Source organism: Elaeis guineensis, chromosome 15 (assembly GCF_000442705.2).
Source record: "Elaeis guineensis isolate ETL-2024a chromosome 15, EG11, whole genome shotgun sequence".
In the NCBI taxonomy this organism is placed as follows: Eukaryota; Viridiplantae; Streptophyta; class Magnoliopsida; order Arecales; family Arecaceae; genus Elaeis; species Elaeis guineensis.
This window is the reverse complement of record NC_026007.2, coordinates 57655857-57680691: the sequence shown is the minus strand read 5'-3', so window position 1 is coordinate 57680691 and position 24835 is coordinate 57655857. Positions and strand designations below refer to the sequence as shown.

Genomic DNA, 24835 nt, shown 5'->3' with positions numbered 1-24835 from the left:
AATCTTATAACATTATAGCCCCTGGTTGGTGGTAAAGAATGTTTTTTTTTTCATCTTCAGATATCATTCAGATTTGATTATATTCCAAGAAGACGAGGATAATATAGGACAATAAGCCGGGACAATAAGCTTGATTTGGGAATTTCCTTGAATGCGATGAGAGTCCGGCCTTGCAATACGAACTCTCATCGCATTCCTTTGTAACATCACATGCTGTAAACCCACCACTCAAGGGAAAGCTGGTGCGTAAAAGAAAGTAATTAATTAGGAAACATCCATGTCCTAGCTCACAGGCGGACATTTCATTTTATTATTATATTCTCATATGCAGAGAACAAAGAGCAACCTCAGGCTCTATTTACTTATCCACCACCGCTGATGACTAAAGTCTCTCTACTCCTAGCAGCACTCCCTGCTAAGATCGCATCAAGCTTCAGCTCTCGACTCTCTCCTAGGAGTGAAGATCGCCACCTCGTCCCCCCTGTTGAGTTTGACCCTCCTTGCTTCGTCCCTTGAGATGCGGTAGGAGTTCATCAGCACCTCCTCCGGCATGCCCCGGAGAGCCGACGTCTTCCCAACGATTGCGCTCACCATGGCCCGGTCGCTGGTCTTGATCGATACGAACTGGAAGCCTTCACTTCCCGCCCTTTCCGACACCGCATAGTTTTGCGGGACGATCAAGAGCTGACCTTGGCGGAGCTCTCCGTCGAACGCAGTTTCTCCCTTGTCATCAGCAACCTCGACACGGCCTCGTCCTCCGGTACAATACATGATGCTGTGGGCATTGATGTTCCAGTGGGGTGATACCATGGCGTTCTACAAATTAACGGAGAAAAGTACTTATATAAATATAAACAAAAAAGAATTTTATACTTGCCATGAGATATACGAGAGCACTGCAGGTATATATATAATTTCTTACCCTGTAGAGAACCACCCTCTCAGCACTCATTTGGATGAACCTAAGGATCGGAAGCTTCTCGCTGTTGAGGGTAGTAATCCTTCCGCCCCTTGGGTTGAAGACGTCGGCACGCCTTGGATCCCCAATGTTCTGCTTAATCTTCATCGAGCAATAGGTCTCCTCCAATCCATTTTTCCTTCTACTCTCTTCCCTCTCTTCTTCCTCCATCCTTGAGGGCCTCAGCACCTGAAGCCCGTTCTCCGCCCGCACGATCTCGCCCCTTGTGTCATCCCTGCACTGGAGCTTCCTTGCCAGCTCCATGTTAACGCCAAAAGCCGCTGCCAGCAACTCGGTGCTGAACCCTCTCAGGATGTTTTCCTTGATGCTCTCCCCACGGCGATATCGTTGCCGGCCTTCCTCCTGCCTTCCAGCCAATAAGAATTGCTGCGATTTGATCGAAAATAGTAAAGGGGATGGGTGTTATATCTATATATGTTCATCCGTTAAACAACAAATCTATCGATCAATGATTCATCAAGTGAAGTGATAGAGTGGCCGGGACTCACTCTGTGGCTGCGATCGAGCTGGTTAGCATCGTTACCGGTATCGAGGACGGTGATCGCGACCACAGGGTTCTCCCCATTGTTGTAGCACCAGTAAGCAAATCCATCAGGCACAGCCAGGACGTCTCCCTCTTGGAACTGGTAGACTTTTTGGTGTTCATCTCTGGATCTCCGATGTCGCTCGCCTTCCTCGCGTTCATACTGCTCGGATCGCTGGAAGGATTGGAAAGTTTCGGGGCAGCCAGGCATCACAAGTCCAACGAGACCCCTTCCTACACACGTGCGTACGTAGCATGCAATTAAGACTATCTATATATAGCAAGCTATAGCAGACCTACGTGTCCTTATTGTTCGTAGCTAACAGCCTCATCATCATCGTTATGATATTAAATAAAGAGCAAAGGTGGGGCAAGCAACATGCCTTGGACGATGTAGACGAGGCGAGGGGCATTGGACATGGAGGGGAGGAGAAGGCCTCTGGGTTCTATCACTCGGCGGATCGCGGACACGCCGGCGCACCGGAACTGTTCATTGTCCTCATCAAAGTAATCCGTGATACCAGCTTCGGACCTCACAGTCCTTGTCGGCTCGAGGGCATTCAGCCTCTCCATCCGGCACTCGTCCCGAGTTGATACCGACCGACGTCGTGAGCTCTGAAATGGGCTCTCCTGACTGGACCCAAATTGAGCCTGGGACACACGACACAGGAGCAACAAGCAAAGAGAAAAGGAGAGCAAAGAGAAGGACGACATGGCTTTAGAAATTAAGAAAGAGAGAAACGCTGAAGGCTATTGCTTGAGCAAGGGTGGCGAGATGGGGTGGGTATTTATAGGCCAAAAAAGTTGTTTAGGCTTGGACCCATCTGGATGCACTTTTGTGAGATACGATGCCCATGCTTTGCCATGCATGAGCTCTCGTGTTGCCGCATAAGATATATGGAGATGGGTGCGTGGCAGCTTGGTCCAGAGAGGACAGAATACAGGTGGCCACGTGTCATACACTTGGATGAATGGACTGTAAATATTGGAAGGAAGAGGACAACCGTACCAAACGCTTGCAGCAAGCACATCAGAATGCAAGAGTAGATCAGATGATTTCAGAGAATTATATATATTGCTGGGTGGGCTAGCCCCTATCCCTCTTGGTCCTGCCAAGCATTCTGATGATCTTGTTCAATTAGTATGCTGTTAGAGTTTTTTATTTTCAAAATAACATCTCTTTCTTCTAAAAATGCTAAGTGACCTAAGGTATAATATGATAGATGAGAAGTATACTGAAGTCCAAAGAAATTTTTCAAAAGACAAACAAAATCAAGAGTCCAAGGACTACATGCTACAGATTTAGCAAGCAATGTAAGCTTAGGAGTTAGCCTTTAGGTTGCATTTGGTAGCTGGTAATCTATCTAGATCGTCAGCAATTTAAAGTGGCTCCATTGGATTACTGCATTTGGTATACTTTTTGGGTGGCAATCCAAATTATCTTGACAATCTATATTACCTCCTATGAGATAATTTAAATAGCCTCGAAAAGAAATGGCTAACCAGATTACCACTTTTTTGACAGTATTGCAATAAAAATTTTGGATAAAATTATTCCTTAAAAAGAAAAACATAAAACCCTAGCCCAACGCTCCCCCTCCTTCCCGACCCCTCCCCCGGCATCACCTATGGCTCCTCCATCTCTACCGCTTGCCCGCAGCTCCTCTGCCCCACCACCTACCCATGGCTCCTTTATCACCCTCCTGACCTGTGACTTCTCCACCCCCTTGCCTGCCCATGACTCCTCCTCCCCCATCCCCCACCATCCCCCGCAGCTCTTCCATGCTCATCCCCACCACCCACTAACTCCTTTAAGCACACGGCTCCCCCACGACTTGTGGCTCCTCCACCCCCTCGCTTGTCCATGGCTCCTCTGCCCTCCACCCCCACCACTCTCCCTCCTGCGGCTCCTCCACGCTCATCTCCACCACCCCCTTAGCTCCTCCGCGCACGCCCACCCTCTCCCCCCATGCCCACAATTTTCCACACCCTCCAGCCACCGCTTCTTCGTGTCACCACTACACCCATACCACTTCCACCACTTCTTACTAAAAAAAAAGAAAAGCATCAGGATAAAATTATTGGAGATATTTTGATAATTTGATATCACATTATTAGCAATCTGATTGTCATACCAGACAGATCAATCAAGATTTTCAATAATTTTACTGTAACATTACCTCTATGTACCAAACACAGTAATTAATATTATTGATAATTTAATAATCATAATCTATTTTAAAGGCAATCCACATTATCTTCCAAGACCGTCTAGCAATGCACCAAATTTAACTTTAGTTTTATATATGCCTTAGCCAACTCGGCTGCAGGCAATGCAACACACTTCCTCTTTGTAAAACATATGTACATAAATCAGTAAATAGTTTGCTTGGTTAACCCTTGGGTTACATAAAAATAAATCTCTTTCTTGTTATCCATAGAGGTAGTTATATTTTTTAAACTTTAACTATTTATTTTTGTTGATGAAGAGACACATTTACCTTTTCTTTTATTTTTTGAGAATTCAGAGGAAGTAAGTTTCTTCCTCCTAATTATATTAAATAGAACTTTTTACCTTTCTTATCCGACAAGGGAAGTTTGAAAGATGGACCACTAGGAAAAGATACTTCATTTTACAATTGACTCCGACAAATTTGAATAACTAATCTTTTTTTTTTTATCACAACTATATTATTTAGATAACTCTAGCAGTGTGGTTATAAAAGATCAGATGGCAAAGGTCAGACAATCACTCCATCGCCCTCTACCAAAGACATATGTCGAGCTATTATTGGATCGTTAGTGCCATGGTGGATTATCCTCCTTAGGGTGTATCACTTGCCCTCCACTTTCAAGGCCAAGATATTCTTTTTGGCTTGGGTGAAGAATGTAGAGAGAACTCCTGTGCTTGCCATGACATTAGCAATTGCAATAGGTGTTGAAGCTTCCATGCATTAACTTTTTCGAGGCTAACACTGATAAGGATTTTTCAAGCGAGGCTGCACTGAGACATATACTTTGACTGTTGCTGGCTCGATTTCGATGCTTCGACTGAAGTGCTGGATGAGATAGAGAGTCTTGATATCACGTGTCATTTGGGTTGTACCTCAAGAGGCTACAACTCAAGACTTTTCACATGCTGCATTTGTGGGAGATGTGCACTTGCCTTCATTTTCTAAGAGGGTATCATGGCATGCGAGCTTCCCAGCATGATGATTGGATGCTCTGATAATGACAATCTAAACATGCATAGGCCAATCAAACTGCTTATGTGAATCGCTAAATGGCCTAAGAGCGGTATACACACTGCTTACCTTGTCTTCCGCTTGTTGAAGCAAAGCTGATCTTGCTAGGAAGAGGAGCGCCATCATAGTTGTGGTCATCTTCTTCCATCCTTGGTCCAGGATTTCCTATGGGTCTATCCTCATCCTCTCGAGACTTTCTTCTTCTCAATCCCTCTCTTCTCTTTCATCTTACATTGCTTCTCCTTCAAATGAACCCATAGGATGGAAATATGTTGATCAAGAGTCTCCTACTCAGACTTCTGAGAGTTCTGCCATAAATACGCTTAGAGTTCATTAGAGTCCGAATACTGTCAGGTTTGTCTTAGAGGAAGATGACCTTGGATGAATCCAAAAGGAGCATGAGATCCCTAATAATATGGGCCTCGAAGCACTTAACGTCTCCTGTAGGGTGACTTCTTCATGAGGGAACAATATAGCTTTGTATGAAGAGGCTTTGAAGGCCGGTCTAAGACTTCTAATTCTTGAAGTTCTTGCCAAACTGCTAAGGTGGTATCGATTTTCACTATAAGAAATATGACTATTAGCGATGGCTATTTACCGTCACTAATAGTTATTTTGCTGTCATTAATACTATTAGGGACGGTGCTCCATCGCTAAAAATCGACAAAAATATCTTAGTCGTTAATTACCATTATTAGCGATGATAGTTTCGTCATCGCTAATAATTGTAATTAACGATGGCATCAGTACCGTCGCTAATAGTTTTTAAATTTTTTAATAAAAATTTAAAAAAAATTATTAGCGACGGCATCATCGATGCTAATACCGTCACTAATAGTTTTTTAATTTTTTAATTAAAAATTTAAAAAACTATTAGCGATGGTATCGCTGTCTCTAATACTGTCACTAATAATTTTTTATTTTTTAATTAAAATTTTAAAAAAACTATTCTAATGTCATCACTAATACTTTTTATTTTTTAAAAAAAAATATAATTAAATATTTTAAAAACTACTTTACAATTATTTTTTGAAATCTATTATAAATAAAATAATAATTATTTAACATAATTTATAAATAAAAAATTAATTATATTATATTAAAAATATAAATTATATAATTTTATAAATCTATTTTATAAGTTTAAAAATTATATACATATAAAAAAAATCATGTAAGATCCTTCTTATCGTCCTCCTCATCCTCCTTCTGCTTCTGTATGTCCTCTCCAATAGTTGGTGAATGAGAGTCGGATGTCTTAGCATCCTATAACGAAAAAAATAAAATATTATTAGTAAGTTTCGACATAAAAGCATATATATCGATTCAAAGATGTATATTTCGCTATACTACTCTGATTCTTGAACAGATTATTTCTATATATTTTGTTCGATGATACGGAGCTATAGATACTCTCGATCCATCGTTTGGATAGTTAGATTAAATTTTTATCTCTTAGATCTCTTTTTTGGACTCAAGCCTAAACATGTAAAGCTTCTAAATATAAAAATTTAAAATAAATAAAAAAAAATATTAATAGACTTACCTCCTCATCCTCTGTCGTCATCCTCCTCATCTTCTTTCTGCTTCTATATGTCTTCTCCAGTAGCTGGTGGATGAGAGTCGGATGTCCCAATATCTTATAATAAAAATAAATAAATATTATTAATAAGCTTCGATATGAAAGTATATATGTCGATACGAAGATGTATATTTTGATACATTACTTCGATTCTTAAACAAATTATTTCTACATATTTTATTTGATGATACGAAGCTATAGATACTTCCGACCCATCATTTAGATGGTTCAATTGAATTTTTACCTCCTAGATCTCGTTCTCAGACTCAAGCCTAAATATATGAAGCTTCTAAATATAAAAATTTAAAATAAGTAAAAAAAGTTATTAATAGACTTACCTCCTTATCCTCTGCCGTCATGCTCCTCATCTTCCTTTTGCTCCTATATGACCTCTCCAGCAATTGATAGATGAGAGCCGGATGTTCCAGCATCCTATAATGAAGAAAAATAAAATATTATTAATAAATTTTGATACGAAAGTGTATATATCGATACAGAAATATATCTTTTGATGTACTATTTTGATTCTCAAACAGATTATTTCTATATATTTCATTCGATGATACGAAGATATAGACACTTCTGGTCCATCGTTTGAATGGTTAGATTGAATTTTTACTCCCTAGATCTTCTTTTCGGACTCAAACCTAAATATGTGAAGTTTCTAAATATAAAAATTTAAAATAAGTAAAAAAATTTATTAATAGACTTATCTCCTCATCTTTTACTGTCATCCTCCTCATCTTCCTCTTGCTTCCGTACATCCTCTCTAGCAACTGGTGGATGAGAGCCAGATATCCCAGCATCTTGTAATGAAAAAAAAAATATTATTAATAAGTTTCAATACGAAAATATATATATTAATATGGAGATATATATTTTGATATACTACTCCGATTCTCGAACAGATTATTCCTATATGTTTCATTCGATTATACGGAGCTATGGGCACTCTCAGCCCATTGTTTGGATTGTTAGATTGAATTTTTAATCTCTAAATCTCTTTCTCGGACTGAAGCCTAAACATGGAAAGCTTCTAAATATAAAAATTTAAAACAAGTAAAAAAAATTATTAATAAACTTACCTCCTCATCTTCTGCCATCATCCACCTCATCTTTCTCCTACTCCTGTACGTTTTCTCCAGCAGCTAGTGGATGAGAGCCGGCCACCTCCGTAATAGATCGTTTCAATATCCATTAATTAAGTTTAGATTATCATTAGAGAAAATAAGAAGGCAAACATAAGAATATAGCAAGTAAAATCCATCGGCATCCATCGGCTTTAAGACATCACATGGGAACAAGAAGAAGGTCCATAGCATATCTCGTGCCAAATGTATCATAACCAAAGCTCCCGACTGCCTCTCATCTCTCCGAGCTTGGCTCGAACCCATTTGGACTAACCATAATAATATGGTAAGCAAAATCCATCGGCACCCATTAGGTTTTAGACATCATATGGGAATAAGAAAAAGCCCATAGCAATTTGTGAAGTCATTCCCTTCAATATTTATTAATTAAGTTTGAATCATCATTAAAAAAAATAAGAAAGCGATCATAAAAATATAGCAAACAAAATCTATCAACATCCATCAGCTTTAAAACATCATATGGATAGAAAAAAAGAGGCCATAGCAATCTGTGGAGTCAGTCCTTTCAATATCCATTTGATTTGGATCATCATCAGAAAAAATAAGAAGGTAACTATAAGAATATAGCAATCAAAATTCATTGGCACCCATCAGCTTTAAGACATCATATGAGAAGAAAAAAAAGATATCATAACATATCTCATGCCAAATGTATCAGTTGTTTAGCATACATCATGCCAAATGTATCATAACCAAAGCCCCCGTCCACCTTCCGCCTCTTCGAGCCTGATCTGAACCCATTTGGACTGATCATAAGAATATAGCAAGTAAAATCTATCGGCACCTATCAAGTTTTAGACATCATTTGGTAATAAAAAAAATTTCATAGCAATCTGTGGAGCCATTCTCTTCAATATTTATTAATTAAGTTTGAATCATTATCAGAGAAAATAAGAAGCCATTCCCTTCAAAATCCTTCTTTCACTGAACCAACCTTTACCCACATCTATGTTATTTTTATCTTACATGACTTGCGAAACATTACAGCAATAGAAGAGTGCTTTCATTTGATACCATGTTTGGCATGCAACTTTGTTCAAAATAGTACAAAACTATACTATAATAAACCACTTCCAAGTTAATTTAGAATAATGGGTACTATATAAAAAGTAAGCACCATCTAGTTACCATCCTCAACTACAACAGTTTATTTAGTAGCATATAAAATAACTCACAAACTTGTCTCCAACCAATTTTTCACTTTGAGTATCAAAGATTCCATGATGATCTAGAAGCCCCAGAAAGAATATGAAAGTTATAACCCTAAGAATTACTGTCAAAACCAGACACACTCCAATGGTCATCAGAAACACTTTCAAAAGGCAATTTTTGAGCACCTACCATAATTAACATAAAATGAAGTAATTTAAGCATGCAGTAGATCACATTATGCCCTTTCGTTCTTTTTTTGCTGGTCAAAAATTAAAAGGCAAACTCGATAGCTAACGTTGTGCACAATTAACCATCCAAGATCAAAAAATTCATCCAAAAAACCTTTAAAAAAACATAAATTTGGCACAAACTTAAAGGAGAGAAAAGGGGGCCAGAGAAGATAGCACCAAAAGTGGAAGTAGCCAAGCGGAGGAGAGCGAACAGGACAATCAGAAGAAAAGACATCTCCTCTCTGCCCCTCAGAAGCGACCATCACCAGAACCGAGTCCCAAGCTCGTCGGAGGGGCGGCCAGGAATTCGATCCCCCTTAGCTCACTGCTGCAATACCCGCATCCCGCCACCACCCCCAAAGAAGGCAGAAGAGCGCACCAGCAGGCCCCAGTCACTGATGCAGTTGACCGAATGTGGTGGAGCTACAGGCGAAGCGGCTAGCTGGGGGAGGGGAGGGTTCGGAGGAGCCAGGGGGTTGGGGGGTGCAGGAAAGGGGGGGCATGCTGAGCAGCCACAATGGCCAGGAGGGTGCTTAGTGATGGGGGAGCACCAAGGAGCCATGGTAGTGGGGGTGCACGGAGAAGCCGATCAACGAAAGGAAGAAGGGAGGGGGTGGCGGGAGCATAGTCGACGGGCTGCAGTTGAGCTATGGGCAGAGGAGCGATGGGCTGGGGGAGGGGAGGGTTCGGAGGAGTTGGAGGGGTTGGGGGTGCAGGGGAAGATGGCGTGCAGAGCAGCCATGGTGGCCAGGGGGGTCTTGGCGACGGGGGGAGAAGGGGGAGGTGGTGGGGAAAATTAAAAGGAGAAAAAGAAGATTTTAGTGGGAAAGCCAAAACTAAGGGGTACAAAAAATGAGTATTAGCTGTAGAAAAATATATCCCAAAGTCAATCATCAGTCTGTTGATGGTTGTACTATTTGATATAATTATATATAAATTAATTAATAAAATATTTATTTGATAATTTTCATCATAAGCTTGTATATCTTCTATATCGAACTTCTATGTTATGATGAAAGTCCTTAGGACTATTTTAAATCGATAAAAAAAGATTTATCATTTAGTCCTTAAATGAGTTCACGATCAAATGATATGCTATTACTAAGATGATAGATATATCAAGTGTAGGTCATTGTGTGCCATATAAGTTAGTTATCCTCTTAACCAAGGAGCATAGAGATACAGGTATGGCATGCAAGTGAAATATAGGAGTATATTTCACTAAACGTGATCAACTCGGAGTACTCTGCTGTCAAGAGTCACTTCGAAGGGATATGAGTATAAGTATCCCTTTAATCAGAGATCACCACGGTGACTTACAAGCAACTCACTGTGCTTTGGTGCTGGACTACCTGAATTTTTAATTCAAGATCGGAAGGTTTCTGGGCACAGTCTAGTACTTGTGAAGTCAGTGCGTGATTCAAGATAGAATTCACCACTCTAAAAGATTGGAGAGAATACTTTGTGTTTCAATTTAATAAGACCTTGGTCAGGGCAATCTTTGTGAGAAGTCACAGGATTTATTAGGTTAAGACACATAATGAATGTACTGTTAAGAGTTGACAGTTTCAACTCTAAATCATCCTAGCATCAAGAGTCAAAGAGATGAATTATACGGTAACTATATCCAAATAGATTTTTGAGTGTTGCTTTGCATACATTCGACCTATCCGAACATCGGATGCCATCACTAGATAGTTACTCTGATTGGTATAGGAATCTATTTCTGTGCTATCAGATTAGGTTTGAACCTATGGGGTCACATACATTAGAAATTTCTCTCCAATCACATGGCAAATCTAAAGAGTCCCAGTGGACTGGGACTTTGGTGAAGAGTTCCACTGGACGGAGACTGCTGAAGAGTCTCACTGGACGGAAACTCTGGTGAAGAGTCCCACTGGACTTGGACTCTATCACTAATAAAAAATTAATTAATGATTAAATCACTAATTAGCTTAAAGATGAATGTAAAAAAAAAATTTATTTTTCTACAAAATCTTAGGATTGTGTATGTGATACATTATATGAAAAGTAATTACATCTAATCTTTGCAAATAAAATCTAGAATTATAAATATATTTAGAATAGTTTTAAAATAATTTATGATTGATTTTATTACTATTTATGTAGAATTATTTTGATCTGAAATTAATACAATTATTGTAGTTCGCCTGTTGAGTCGGCTCAGTATTTTTTGGATCGACTCAGGACCCTGATCAGTCAGCTCAATTTCTATTGAGTTGACTCAATAAAATAGGCTAAAAATTATGATTAATTATTCATCATCAATGAGTCAACTAAGTCTTAAAACTTAATCGACCTATTATGATGAGTCAGCTCAATTCAAGGATGAACCAATTCAAGTTTCAGATCTAAATGATTGTGCATAAAATTAATTATAAAAATATTTTATAAAAATTTAAAATTATTTTTAAATACTGAACCCCTACCTATAGCCTCAAACTTAATTAAGAATTAAGTTGAATCTATTAGATCTAGAATTGTGAATTAAAGATCTAATATTATTCGCATAAAACATGGGTGATGGGTTTATGAGTTAGCTTGATCAGGTCCTCCTAATTGGATTAGACCCTAGGGTTAGAATCAAAGATTAAATAGACTAAAAAAAATTAAATTAAATCAAAATTTTTTTAGAGCCAATACAATAGTTGTAGTTGGTCGAGTTTGTCTTTGATTAGACCCAAATGGACTTTTATCTTAAGCTCAGTGGTCGAACCCAAATCCATAAGTAGATCCAATTGAAACTGATTAACCAGTTGGTGTCTAAGATAAGTTTGACAGTCTTGATCAGTAGTTATTAATTGAGAGCTACTTGCATAGATTGAGTCTATGATGAGTTAATGGCATATCCCTCCCACCGATCCCATTTACCTAGCCAACATGGTGAATCAAGTTTTGATCAGATCGCTTAATGATTAGGGTTGACCTATGCTTACTAGAAAATCAGTTTGACTTATTTAGGTGCCCTAGTTCGACTTATCTTTGTCCTCGATGTGACTTAGTGAAGTCAGTGGGAGAATTGATGATTTGTCAGTAGGACTGGCTTGTTTATAGTCTACCCTGATCTGACTTGGTGAAGTCAGTGGGAGGATTAAGATTAGCTGGTCTGTGTATTTAATTTTGTTAAATTATATTAACCAAATCTTCTAAATTATTAGGTCTATAAAATGAGCTAGTTATGGTGATAACTAGATCATAGCCTCTCATTAAGGTGAATGATAATGGGTCTATTATTTTTGATTGACATTGCAGATGCCATCCGTTTGATGTTTCTCTAAATGATAAAATTATTATTCATCATATAATGATCCTGTTGTACTATCTGATGAATGGTTGGGTTGGTTGAGCTAGACTCAGACCTGATTATTCATTAGTTAGAATCACTGAATAGATTCATATTAATGGTTGGACCTAACCAGGACTTTCAATGGAGGCCCATCGCCTATTGAAATGAAACTTGAGGTGAAATTAATTATTAAAAATTATTTAGAGAAATAATTGATTGAGAACGTATCCATAGATGCATATGGGTTGGTCAAGCCATACTCGAGCCTGTATGCAGTCTGTATTGATTCTAGTACCCGCTAAGGAATTAAGGTAATTTCTCGAATTGGAGGTAGAGACTACTAATTCACATAAAATAGTGGAAGAACCTTTAGACTAAAGTCCATATCTTTAGGCTTGATTAATTCATATACTAATTAGGTCTGTATTTTTTTTTCAGAAATGGCTAATAATTTACTGTTCCACTCACTGTTTGACAGTGATGAGCTTATTGGATCCAACTTCGATAGTCAGTATCAGAAATTGAACATTGACCTTGAGCCCAATCTAGCTCAAAAGTTTAGGACCGAATCGAGTCAAACAGACTATGACCCAAATAGGCTAAAGAGAAATGAGCAATTAGTTGCTGATCAAGGTGCTTATATGATAACACCTTGTAATTTCTCTATATGTGACACTACTACCTGGATATTGGATACCGAAAGTCTAGTTCACATATATAATTCATTGCAAGGACTTCAAGTTAGTAGAAAATTTAAAAATGACAAGAGATTCCTAAATGTGAGAGATAAAAGTCAAGTTTCAATCCAGACTTTAAGAATCGTCGAGCTTGTTTTCAAGTCTAATAGTGTCATTTTGAGTAATTGTCACTATTATCTATCTTTCTTGATGAATATAATCTCTATTAACCTTTTGGCCAAAGATAGTTATAGTTTATCAATAAAGAATGATTATTGTGATATCATTATGAATGATGTTACAATAATGTGAGGATAATTAAGAAATGACATCTATATTTTGTCACAGTCTGTGAGTGTAATGTACACTCCAAATAAACATCCAAAGTTAGATAATATCACAGATGTCTACCTTTGATATTGCAAGCTCAGTCATATTAACAAAAGTAGGATAAACAGATGAGCACAAGAGGGTATCCTCAATATCAATGATTGTGAATCATTGCCGACCTGTGAGTCTTGTTTTCTTGGAAAGATGACTAAGTCATCTTTTACTGAAAAAGGTGAACGAGCTAGTGAAGTTCTGGGTCTAATACATAGTGATGTTTGTGGACCTATGAACATTAGTACCAGAGGAGAGTATAGCTATTTTATTATGTTCATAGACGACCTATCTAGGTATGAGTATGTCTACTTGATGAAACACCAGTCTGAATCATTTAAAATATTTAAACGATTTCATAATGAAGTAAAAAAAATAAACTAAAAAAAATATTAAAACTCTTCGATCTGATCGATAGGGTGAATATCTTTCCAGTGAATTTCTGATATATCTTGGAGAGAATGAGATTCTCTCACAATAGACTCCTCTAAGGATACCACAGCATAATGGTGTCTCAGAAAGGAGAAATCGAACCTTGTTGAACATGGTTCGATCCATGATGGGGTTTACAAGTCTATTGATCTTCTTTTAGGGATATGCACTTGAGACAGCCTGTTTATTGCTCAATAATATTTCAAGCAAGTCAGTTAGTAAAATACGATATGAGATATGATCAGAGCGTAGGTCGAACCTCACTTACCTTAAAGTCTGGAGGTGTCCGGCTTATATCAAATGATTACAAATCGACAAGCTCGGACTTAGGTCTGATAAGTATAATTTTATAGGGTATCCCAAAGAAATGAGGAGATATTATTTTTACCTTCCTGCTGAACAAAAGATATTTGTCAGCAGTAAGACATACTTTTTGGAAAAAAAGTTTCTTAGTGAAGGAATAAGTGTCTCTAAAGTCAAGCTTGATGAAGTTCGACAGGTAGAAGAACCAACACCAGTGACTGAATCTGAACCAAAATTGATAAGATCAAACCCGAAGCCTAATATACAAACATCCTTCAGACGATCTGGTAGAGTACCGCATCAGTCGGACAGATACTTAGATTTTTTGATCCGGGATAGGGATCCTATTGAGCTCGATGAGAATAACGAGGATCCAGTCACCTATATGGATGTAATGTAGAGATCTGACTCTGAGAAATAGCTTGAAGCTATGAAATCTAAAATGAAGTCCATGAAGATCAACAATGTGTGGACATTGATTGATCCACCTGAAGGGGTAAAACTCATAGAGTACAAGTGGGTCTTCAAAAAGAAAAAAGGCGCAAATAAGAAGGTGGAGACCTATAAAGCCCGTCTAATTACTAAAGGATATCATCAACATTATGGTATTGACTATGACAAGATATTTTCTCCTATGACAATGCTCAAGTCTATTCAGATCATGCTTGCGATAGCGGCATACATGGACTATAAAGTCTGGCAAATGGATGTGAAGACAGCTTTCCTAAATGGAGAGCTAAATGAAGAGGTGTATATGATACAACCTGAAGAGTTCACATCCATAGATAAATTCAAAGTGTGCAAACTTCAGAGATTCATTTATGGATTAAAACAAGCATCTCAGAGTTGGAACATATATTTTGATAAGGTAATCAGAACATATGGCTTCATTAAGAATGAAGAGGAACCCTGTATATATAAGTGGGATAATGGTTCAATAATTATATTTTTTATTTTGTATGTGGATAACATTCTCTTAATCGAGAATGATATCTCTGCATTACAGAGAATAAAAATGTGGCTATTGTCACAATTCTCCATGAAGGATCTAGGAGAAGCAGCCTACATCCTAGGGATGAAGATCTATAAAGATAGATTTAAGAGACTGCTCGAACTCTCCCAATCAACGTATATAGATACTATGCTAAAATGGTTCAGTATAAAGAATTTCAAGAAAAGCTATCTTCTGATAGATCATGAGATTTCTCTCTCGAAGAAGGATTGTCTGACAACCCCTCAAAAGAGAAAGCGTATGAGTAGAATTCTATATGCCTCAATAGTGGGTTCTATAATATACGCCATGATATGTACAAGACCAGATGTAGCATACTCACTAGGAGTAATGAGCAGATACCAATTAGATCTGGATGAGAACCATTGAAAGGTTGCAAAAATCATTCTTAAGTATTTTAGAAATACTAATGACCAGTGGCTCATTTATGGAGAATCTGACTTGAAACTCATAGAATATACTAATTTTAATTTTCAATCAGATTTTGATGATAGCAAAAATGTGTTGGGATATATTTTTATCCTAAATGATAGACCTGTCTGCTAGAAAAATTTTAAGCAGCACACCGTAGCCGATTTAGTATGTGTGGTGGAATACATCGCGGCATCCGATGCTGCAAAAGAAGCTGTATGGCTGAAAAAATTCATCACCAAGCTTGGAGTGGCACCCTCCATCGATGGTCCAGTTTTGCTTTATTGCGATAGTACTGGAGCCATAGCTCAGGCAAAAGAGCCGAAGGCACATCAACAGACCAAGCATATTCTATGTCGCTACCAATTTGTCCGAGGAATCATGGATCGAGGTCACATCGATCTTCAGAAGATCGATGAAAAGGAGAACCTGACCAACCTATTAACTAAAGTCCTTGCAGTAAAGGAGTTCGAAGATCACAAAATGAAGATGGATATACGATACGGTACCGATTGGTCTTAGTACAAGTAGGAGTTGTTGGGATACAAAATATGTCCTAAAATTAATCGTCAGCTTGTTGACGATTGTGCCATTTGATATAATTGTATATAAATTAATTAATAAAATATTTATTTAGTAATTTTTATCATAAGCTTGTACATCTTCTATATCGAACTTCTGTGTTATGATGAAAGTCCTTAGGACTCTTTTAAATCGATAAAAGATGATTTATTATTTAGTTCTTAAATGAGTTCGCGACCAAATGATATGCTATTACTAGGATAATAGACATATCAAGTGTAGGTCGTTGTGTGCCATATAAGTTAGTTGTCCTCTTAATCAAGGAGCGTAGAGACGTTGGTATGACATGCAGATAAAATGTAGGAGTATATTTCATTAAATGTGACTAACTCTGGAGCACTCTGCTGTCAAGAGTCACTCCGAAGGGATATGGGTATAAGTGTCCCTCCGTCCTCATATCAGCACGGTGACTTGCAAGCAACTCATTGTGCTTTGGTGCTGAACTATCTGAATTTTTAATTCAAGATTGAAAGATTTTTTGGCACAGTCAAGTACTTGTGAAGTCGGTACATGAATTAAGATAAAATTGACCACTCCAAAAGATTGGAAAGAATGCTTTGTATTTCAATTTAGTAAGACCTTGGCTAGGGCAATCCTTATGAGGAGTCACAGGATTTATTAGGTTGAGATACATAATAGATGTACTGTTAAGAGTTAACAGTTTAAACTCTAAGTCATCCTAGCATCAAGGGTCAAAGGGATGAATTATACGGTAACTATATCCAAATAGATTCTTGAGTATTGCTTTGCATACATTCGGCCTATCTGGATGTCGGATACTATTGCTAGATGATTACTTCGATTGGTATAAAAATCTGTTCCTGTGCTATCGAATTAGGCTCGACCCTATGGAGTCACACGTATTAGAAGTTTCTCTCTGATCACATGGTTAATCTGAAGAGTCCCAATGGATTGAAACTCTGGTGAAGAGTCCCACTAGACGGAGACTCTACTGAAGAGTCCCATTGGAATTGAACTCTATCATTAATGGAGGATTAATTAGTGATTAGATCATTAATTAGATCAATTTGATTGAGCATTAAAGTCTGAATCATATCTGATTGAATTGGATTCAATCAAATCAGGTCTGATTAGGTTATGAGATGATCTAATTGGTAAGAAAAAAATGATCCTGATTTGATCGGATCTATGACTCAATTAATTTATTGATTTGATTAGATTTAATTAATATTATAGAAGATTAATTAGATTAGGTTCATCATATTTTATTTGGATCTAATTAGATTGGGTTTGAAAGAAATTTAATTGGTTAAATCCTAGAGTCCCAGATGAATGGGACTCTCTCCCTTGCGCAACCCAAAAGGTCTCACGCCTTTTCTCACCGTATAAAATCAGTTTGTGCATGAGAAAATTAGAAGCTAATCCTTCTTTTGTTATTCATTAAGGATAAAATTTGGTTGGTTTTGAATTGAATTCAAAATGATTTGAATTTCAACCTAAAACCCTATCCCTATCCTTCCACACGTCGGCTTCTTTTAAAGGTGCCCATTGTATGCGAGAAAAGGAAGTGTTTCTAATTATTTTTTATGCCTAAATTTCTCTGATAAGTCTCTCTTTAAGTTAGATAAGGGTGAAAAAAAGTTGGAGTCAAATTAAAATTCAAAATAGTTTGAATTGCAACAAACTCCAGCTCTTATCCTACCTTATCTATTTTATCCGACAACAATAAAAATGCTACAATTTTATGTGCCAACTGATGAGAGCTTTTCACCATGAGATACCAAAGGGAAAGAAGGGCCAAATACCTTCTTTGGGGCATGAGGTTTGGATGGGTTTCTTTCTTTTTTGGCGTGAACAAAAGAGGAGACCGATCTCCTCTCGGGTGAGAGACCTAGAATTGTTCTAAGATTTTTGGGTGAGAAAAAAATCAAAGAAAAAAAAAACTTTATCAAATTTTTCTCTACCATCTAGCATCCTCTTTTGATCTATCTTCGATATCGAAAAGGTTTGAGATGATTGAAGGAGGAGATCAAATCAGATCTGCCATCAGAAACCGACTGCACGAGCTAGCACTCCCGCGGAGGGCAGATCGGTTTGAGGGCTTCGTGTGGACCATCCGTAGAGGCCGAATGCTTGTGTGGCTATGAACAAAAAAATTTTAAATCTACATTATCAATCATAGAGTTCGACTATCCATGCTCAGATATTGGGTTCGGAACCGTAGAAGTGGTAGATCAGATCATTATTAAATGCTATTTTTGGTTCACATGCTTATCATTTTAGATTCAAATTTTTATGCATATAAATTTATGTCATAGATCTATTTGTAAAAGTTTTAAGATTAAATCTTATGCATACATTTGTAGATTAAATAGTTTAATCTAATGTTCTTTCGCTGAAAATTTTTTGAAATGCATGCTTGAAATCCCTGCACATCACAACATTAGTGACAGTGAAAAGTCATCGCAAATACTTTATTCATCATCGTTAATAATTTTAATAAATAATTTTTTTACTTTTTACGATGGCTCATTTCATCGCTAATAATATCATCGCTAATGGGTATTAGCGACGATAAGCCGTCGCTAATACTATTTTTCACCGTCACTAATAAGTTTAATAACTAAATGAATTTTTTTTTTGTGATGGTTAGTTCCATCGCTAACAGTGCCATCACTAATACTATTTTCGCCGTCACTAATAAGTTTAATAAATAATTTTTTTAGGATGACTTATTTTTTGATCGTCATTGGTGGTCGATAAACACTATTTTAATAGTCGTGGCTAAAAGTTATTTTTATATATATATTTTTTATTTTTTTAAATATAGTATAATTTTAAAATTTAAAATCTGTCTTCACCATTCATTATCTAAATAATTATCATTAGAGTATCATCACAAAAGATCATCTCAATCTGGTAGCACTAGATATGTTGATTATTAAAATTTGATTTCGACGGCCACGAACGATCATATAATGATTTAATAGATAGAGATCATCGATAGATCCAAAAACTTAAAATAATAATTTTAATAATATTTATAGTATACTATCAAAATTTTACTTCAATCGGACATCATTATCATGGTCAACTTAGCACGGGATGATTTGAACCGTTAAATAAAAAATGAGTGATCAAAAGATCAAATGGCATCCAATTATAAAATAATTTTTTAGATAAATGATCTTTGCTACTACTTTGATCGTTTATATGGTGATGATCATAAAATTCAAACCGTACATATATGAACAATCCAAAACTATATATCTCTTGATACTCATTATTAAAGTCTTTAAGTAATTATACTTATACTTTTGTAAGATTTTCTTAACATGGATGGTTCATATACGTACGGTTTGAATTTTATGATTATCACTGTATAAATGATCAAAATAGTAGTAAAGATTATTTATCTAAAAAATTACTTTATAATCGGATACCATTTGGCCTTTTGATCACTCATGTTTTATTTAACAGTTCAAATCATTCCATGCTAAATTGACTATGATAATGATATCCGATTGATATAAAATTTTGATAGTGTACTATAAATATCATCGATATTATCATTGTAAGTTTTTAGATCCATCGGTGGTCTCTATCTATCAGATCATCATACAGTTATTCGTGGCCATCGAAATTAAATTTTAATGATCGACATATCTAGGGCTATCAAATTGAGACGATCTTTTGTGATGATACTCTAACAATAATTATTTAAATAATGAATGATAAAAATAGATTTTAAATTTTAAAATTATATCATATTTAGAGAAAAATAAAAATAAATTATTATATCAAAAACTATTAGCGACGGTAGCTCCCATCTCTAATGCCATCACTAATATTTAGTTCTTATTAGCCACGGCTATCTAGCCATCGCTAATAACAACCCTCCATAGATAATAATTATAAAATTAAATTAAAAAAATAAAATTATTTTTTATTAAAGCTATCATCATCGCTAATAATTGTGGCTAATAATATATTATAGCGATGGCAAAGTACCACCTCTAATAATTATTTTCCATCATTTATAATCATAAAAGCCCATTTTAAGAAAATAAAATTATTTTTTATTAGAGATGGCAAATGATGATCGCTAATAACCATTACTCATCGCTAATAATCATAAAATCAAATTAAAAAATATAAAATTACTTTTTATTAGCAATGGTGAAAGGCCATTGCTAGTATCTGTCACTAATAACTATAGCGACGGCAACGCACCTATCTTTAATAATTACTCACCATCGCTAATAATCATAAAATTAAATTTAAAAAAATAAAATTACTTCTATGTAGCGACGACGAGTTGCATTCACTAATAATAACTATCCGTCGCTAATAATTATAAAAATAAATTAAAAAAAAATTACTTATTATTAGTGATGGGATATCTTCATCTCTAAAAGGCAAAAATTTTCGTCGTTAACAAATTTTTTTATTTTTTTCTAAGGGAAGTATTAGCGATGGCTTTGTTTCCATCGCTATAACCATCACTAATACCTATAGTGATGGCAATTCTATCGGTAGTGCCATCGGTAATACTTTTATCGATCACATATAAAATCTGTCATTAAAGTCTGTCAGTAATAGCCTTATTAGCGACAGCGGATTTACCCTCGGTAATGCTGTTACTAATACTCATTATTATCAACAGCTAATAGTCATCACTAATACCTAAATTTTTTGTAGTATCTATCCTATCAAACTCACCCCCAATGCCTGATGGATGACAGTTGAGTTCTTCTTTCTTCTGCTCTAAGGAATACCTCTCCATGTGAGAATATTTCAAGTATTCTTTCAGGTGAAGATGCATCCTCATAGTAAGGGTTGATAGTAAGCTTTCCCCAGAAAAGGTATCACCAACTTTTCTTCTGGCCCCTCTATTTATGAATGGAAGAGTCAATTCTTCTTTGCAACCTCCTCGACCCCATGGGTATTTCTGACCGAGTGGGGTTTATTAGAAAAATCTATGTTGCTAGATCTTCTATGCGAGGATGGTCAAGTTGATGGTCGAGAAGTTGAAGTGGCTCAAAGTTCTCTCACATCCTAAGCTTCTGCACAAAGATCTCCTCAAGAAACTACACTTTGAAGGTATAGTTTCAAAAGGTAAGTATAGATGTTCATCTATTCAACCCTAAAGTAGCGAGGCAAATATGTTGAACATTCTATGCTCACACAGGGCTGATGTTCTCCAAGGAGGAGCTAAAGAGGCAGACCAATGCTGATTCTCCTAGGAAGAAGAAGAAAAAAGAGAAGAAAAGGATGAAGGTCATCCAATCCCCTTCTTCCACTACTTCATACGAGGCCGTTGCAATCAAGGCTATAGAGAGAGAAACAAATGAAAAAAAAAGCATGTTGCTCCTTCTGAGGCTACAAAGATCATCGAGCCTGATACCGTTCCTACCAAAGATGATCCTCTTTCGACTATAGGAGCATTTGTTGAAAAAGTAAGCACTCATGCTCTTTCAAATGCTCCGCAACCTCCTACTGGCAATTCAATGCTAGCTGCCAAGGCTTATGCAAAGCTACTAGACGAGTTGGTGCTTCCAGCTGACAGGAAGAACTTGGTGGTGCAATCCTTCAAGGATTGCCTTCGAGACTTCTCTTGCACTGTGCCGAGGTAAGGCCTTAGCTTTAACTACTTTTAGCATGCCTATCTCTTTCCTGATCTGATGGTGATTTTCAAAGAGCTTTCAAGATGTGGGGTCTACTTTAACATACTTGGTGTTTAGAGGAAAAAGGCTGTCAATCTCACCACCTTCCATAGATGGCTAAGGAGGAGTAGGATGAAGCAGTAAAAGAGTTGCATACCATCATGTTACAATCAGGAGAATAATTCACCACTGAGAGGTCCCAAACTGACGTCACAAAGATCACTCTGGAAGAAGCCAAGGACTCCAGTTCTCAAAATAAAGGTTGCTAAACTTCAGAAGAGCGAAACTAAGACTGCACATCTATGAGACTGACTGGAGAGACCAAAAAGAGTGAATGCAAGGTTAGAAAAAAGGTGGCCCAAGTAAGAGATACCCATTCACAACTGGTGGAGAAAGCTGCTGCTACCGGGCACCACCTCATGAAAGCTGATCTTAGGGTATGGAGGCCATCAAACTGGATGATAACTTATGCCAAGAGTTGCTAAGTCAAGCCAGAAAGCCTTCTTTATGAGCTTTGATGAACGCAAGAAGAAGTTGAGAATGTGTTTCCCAAGGATTGACCTTAGCTACATATCTATTTTGACCACATTCTCCTTGAGCAATGGTTTGGCCGATGCAAGGGGGGTTAGAGATGTGGAGGGCAACACTGAGTCATGCCCTTGATGTGTTCCTTTTCCTTTTTGTAACTTAGTGCTGGAATCCTTTGTAACTCAAGAGAAGCCATTGAAATAAATGAATCCTTTTGAGTCTTTAGTTTTTTTTCTTTCTCTCTTTCTTCTTTTCTACTGATCTATTTAGTGTGCATCCTTATGTTTTGATTTCTTGACTAAACAGGGATGAAATTCAGTAAAGAGGAACTTCTACTAAAAAAGAAGAAGAGGAGGAAGACCAGCCATGCAGAAATCACTCCTAGAGCTGGGCTAAGTTGGGGAAAGGAAGAACTAGATTTTGTTGCTCCTAAGGTTCCTGGTGAGATCTCTCTGATCAGGCCTTCTCTAGTCATGGTTGGAAATTTATCTCGAGTTGGAGAAAGGGTTGGCGATCAACACATTGGAGCTATCATGCCGAGCCTATCGGTGACCAAGGGAGACCTTTTCGACACAAGCCACTTCCAAATGCATCTAGAGCTCTATCCATTGGTGTAGGAATCCAGGTCAAGGCAGCAGGATAATTTGCCGAGTCAAGGTTAGATGTGCTTGACTCTAGGGTGACCCCCTTAGATGTAGCAGGGCTGCGAGCCAAGGTGTTATAGTCGAGGCTTCGCTCGGTGCCATCACCAAGGGCTTAGATGTGACAGCCAGGGCATCTTGACCGATTTGCATAGAGGATGGAGGCCAACTTATGAGGACGACTCCAGCTGGCATAGGTATAGTAGATCTAGTTGAAGTCAAGGAAGAGGAAGTCGAGGAAGAAGTGGTCTTTACAGCAGTGGAACTATGGGAAGGTCTTGGGCTCTCCTCCGCACATAGTCGGGCATCATCTTCCCATCCACCATCTAGGATTTCCTCACTCGTGCCTTCCAAGTGAGCTCCTCATCCTTTCACCCCTAGATGGACAATCTAGGAGGACGAGACTGTAATCTTTGATTACATACGGATGCGAGAGATGACCAAAAGGATGATACCTCCCAAGGATGAAGAGTTTCTCCTAGGCATGACTACTAAGGAGGCACTCTAGTACTCATATCATTGCATCTATATGGTAAATCTTCTCCTTCTCGCTCAATGCTTGCTCATGCACCCTCTGTTGACTAATCGATCAACTTTAAAGAAGAGCTTTCGCATTTGAGCCTTGGAGGCTAGGCTGACAGCATTGCCTGATCATGCAAGGATAGTCAAGAAAAAGACATCTTATGCTGAACACCAGCAAAGAATTGTTGAGCATCATCGAGCATTGATGAAGTTGGGATGGAGCACCACTAAAGAAGCTTGAAAGAATCTCCAAAGATAGCTCGACAGCTTTTTTACTAGGAGCAAGAGACTGAAGAGCATATTGAAAGCTTCTTAGTAGGAAATTGCCGAACTAAAGAAGAGGAGTCTTCATTTATCCAGAGTTTCTCATCCCGCTTCCTACGAATGAAGAACTCAGTCTGGCATGGATGATCTTGATGGAGAAGGTATTCACCTTTGCAAAGCTCGATGAATCATCCAAGGAGAAGCTGATCTTCAGCATGAGATTGTCAGTCTCAAAGAGGAGCTCTAGGTGACTAGGGATGAAGTTACTATCACCCGAGCCAATTGAATCCATGCCCCTCACCAAGTTGCAGAGGTGAAGGTGGAGCTGATCAAGGCTAAGAGGAAGATTGGCAATCTGAAAGTAGAGGTGGTCAGCATTCTGAAGTACTATCAAATTCAACTCATCTAGGTAAGATCTAGAGGTGAAGCTTATCACCAAGCTAGTGCTAATCTCACCATGTCGAGAGAGGACCCCCAAGACCAGGGACTATGGCTGCCTCGATCTCCAAAATTGTCATAGTGAACAGATTTCTCAAACAGAAAGAGATGGAGAAGTCGCTAGGTTCCTTCAAGTAGGACTTTCAAAGCTACCTGATGATCCTCCACAACTGCCTCTCAAAGATGGAGTCCATGCTGGATTCCCTCATCCCTCAGCTGGCTTCTTCTTAGGAAGTGGCGAAGATTCGGTAGGACAGGAAGAAGAAGATTCAGAACCTGACCGCCTCTCTTGTATCTTGATCATATGTATTTTTTCTTTCGAAACAAAAGAGACTTTTATTTCACTTCTTTGTTGCATTTCTTTACATAAGCTTCCATTCCAACCCTCCAGAAGCATAGGCTATGCGACTCTTCAGTGCCCGCCTTGTGCTGATTTAAAATTCATACCAAGACAATCTATCCTCCAATTGGGTGGGATGTCAGTCCCTACACTAACTCCAGCCATTGATTTTGCCTCCTGCGAATCTGGAACTGGCATCGTCCAGTGATCTCAGAGAGCATTTATCACTCTGTTGATTAGTACAGCTTCCTCTTTGGAAGATCGTGACCTTCAATGTTGTAGTCCCTAAAATGATATTTTGCCAACATCCTTACAAGGCCTGTTGTTGAAGTTCCATTCTCTAGTGCTAGCTCCACTGGAAATGCAGTAGCCTTCTTGGTTAAACTACATCAGCTTTTGGTCTAGGCTTGGACCAGGCAACTACTTAGGGGGCCTTTGCAACATCGAACTTCCTAGAAAGACCTTCTCAGACCTTTCTAAGGAAAAATCTTTCATCCCCAAGTAGCTT

At 37.7% G+C, this 24835-nt stretch overlaps 1 protein-coding gene across 1 annotated transcript; it reads right to left on the bottom strand.

Annotated features, from left to right (window-relative positions):
• Nucleotides 1–260: 260 nt before the first annotated feature.
• LOC140853942 (cocosin 1-like) lies at nt 261–2273 on the bottom strand. The gene is made up of 4 exons (XM_073248968.1): nt 1882–2273; nt 1468–1732; nt 923–1345; nt 261–816 (listed from the first exon to the last, which is right to left on the bottom strand). Exons 1-4 carry the CDS (start codon nt 2214–2216, stop codon nt 427–429), a joined length of 1413 nt encoding a protein of 470 aa, XP_073105069.1. The 5' UTR covers nt 2217–2273; the 3' UTR covers nt 261–426.
• Nucleotides 2274–24835: the final 22562 nt, after the last annotated feature.

What these genes read in the sequence shown, in the direction of transcription:
- LOC140853942 (XM_073248968.1), bottom strand. Translation starts at nt 2,216, where the DNA reads ATGTCGTCCTTCTCTTTGCTCTCCTTTTCTCTTTGCTTGTTGCTCCTG. An exon ending in AGCTCGATCGCAGCCACAGA is followed by an intron (nt 1,346 to 1,467) that starts GTGAGTCCCGGC and finishes ATCAAATCGCAG; the next exon opens with CAATTCTTATTGGCTGGAAG. An exon ending in AGAGGGTGGTTCTCTACAGG is followed by an intron (nt 817 to 922) that starts GTAAGAAATTAT and finishes GTTAATTTGTAG; the next exon opens with AACGCCATGGTATCACCCCA.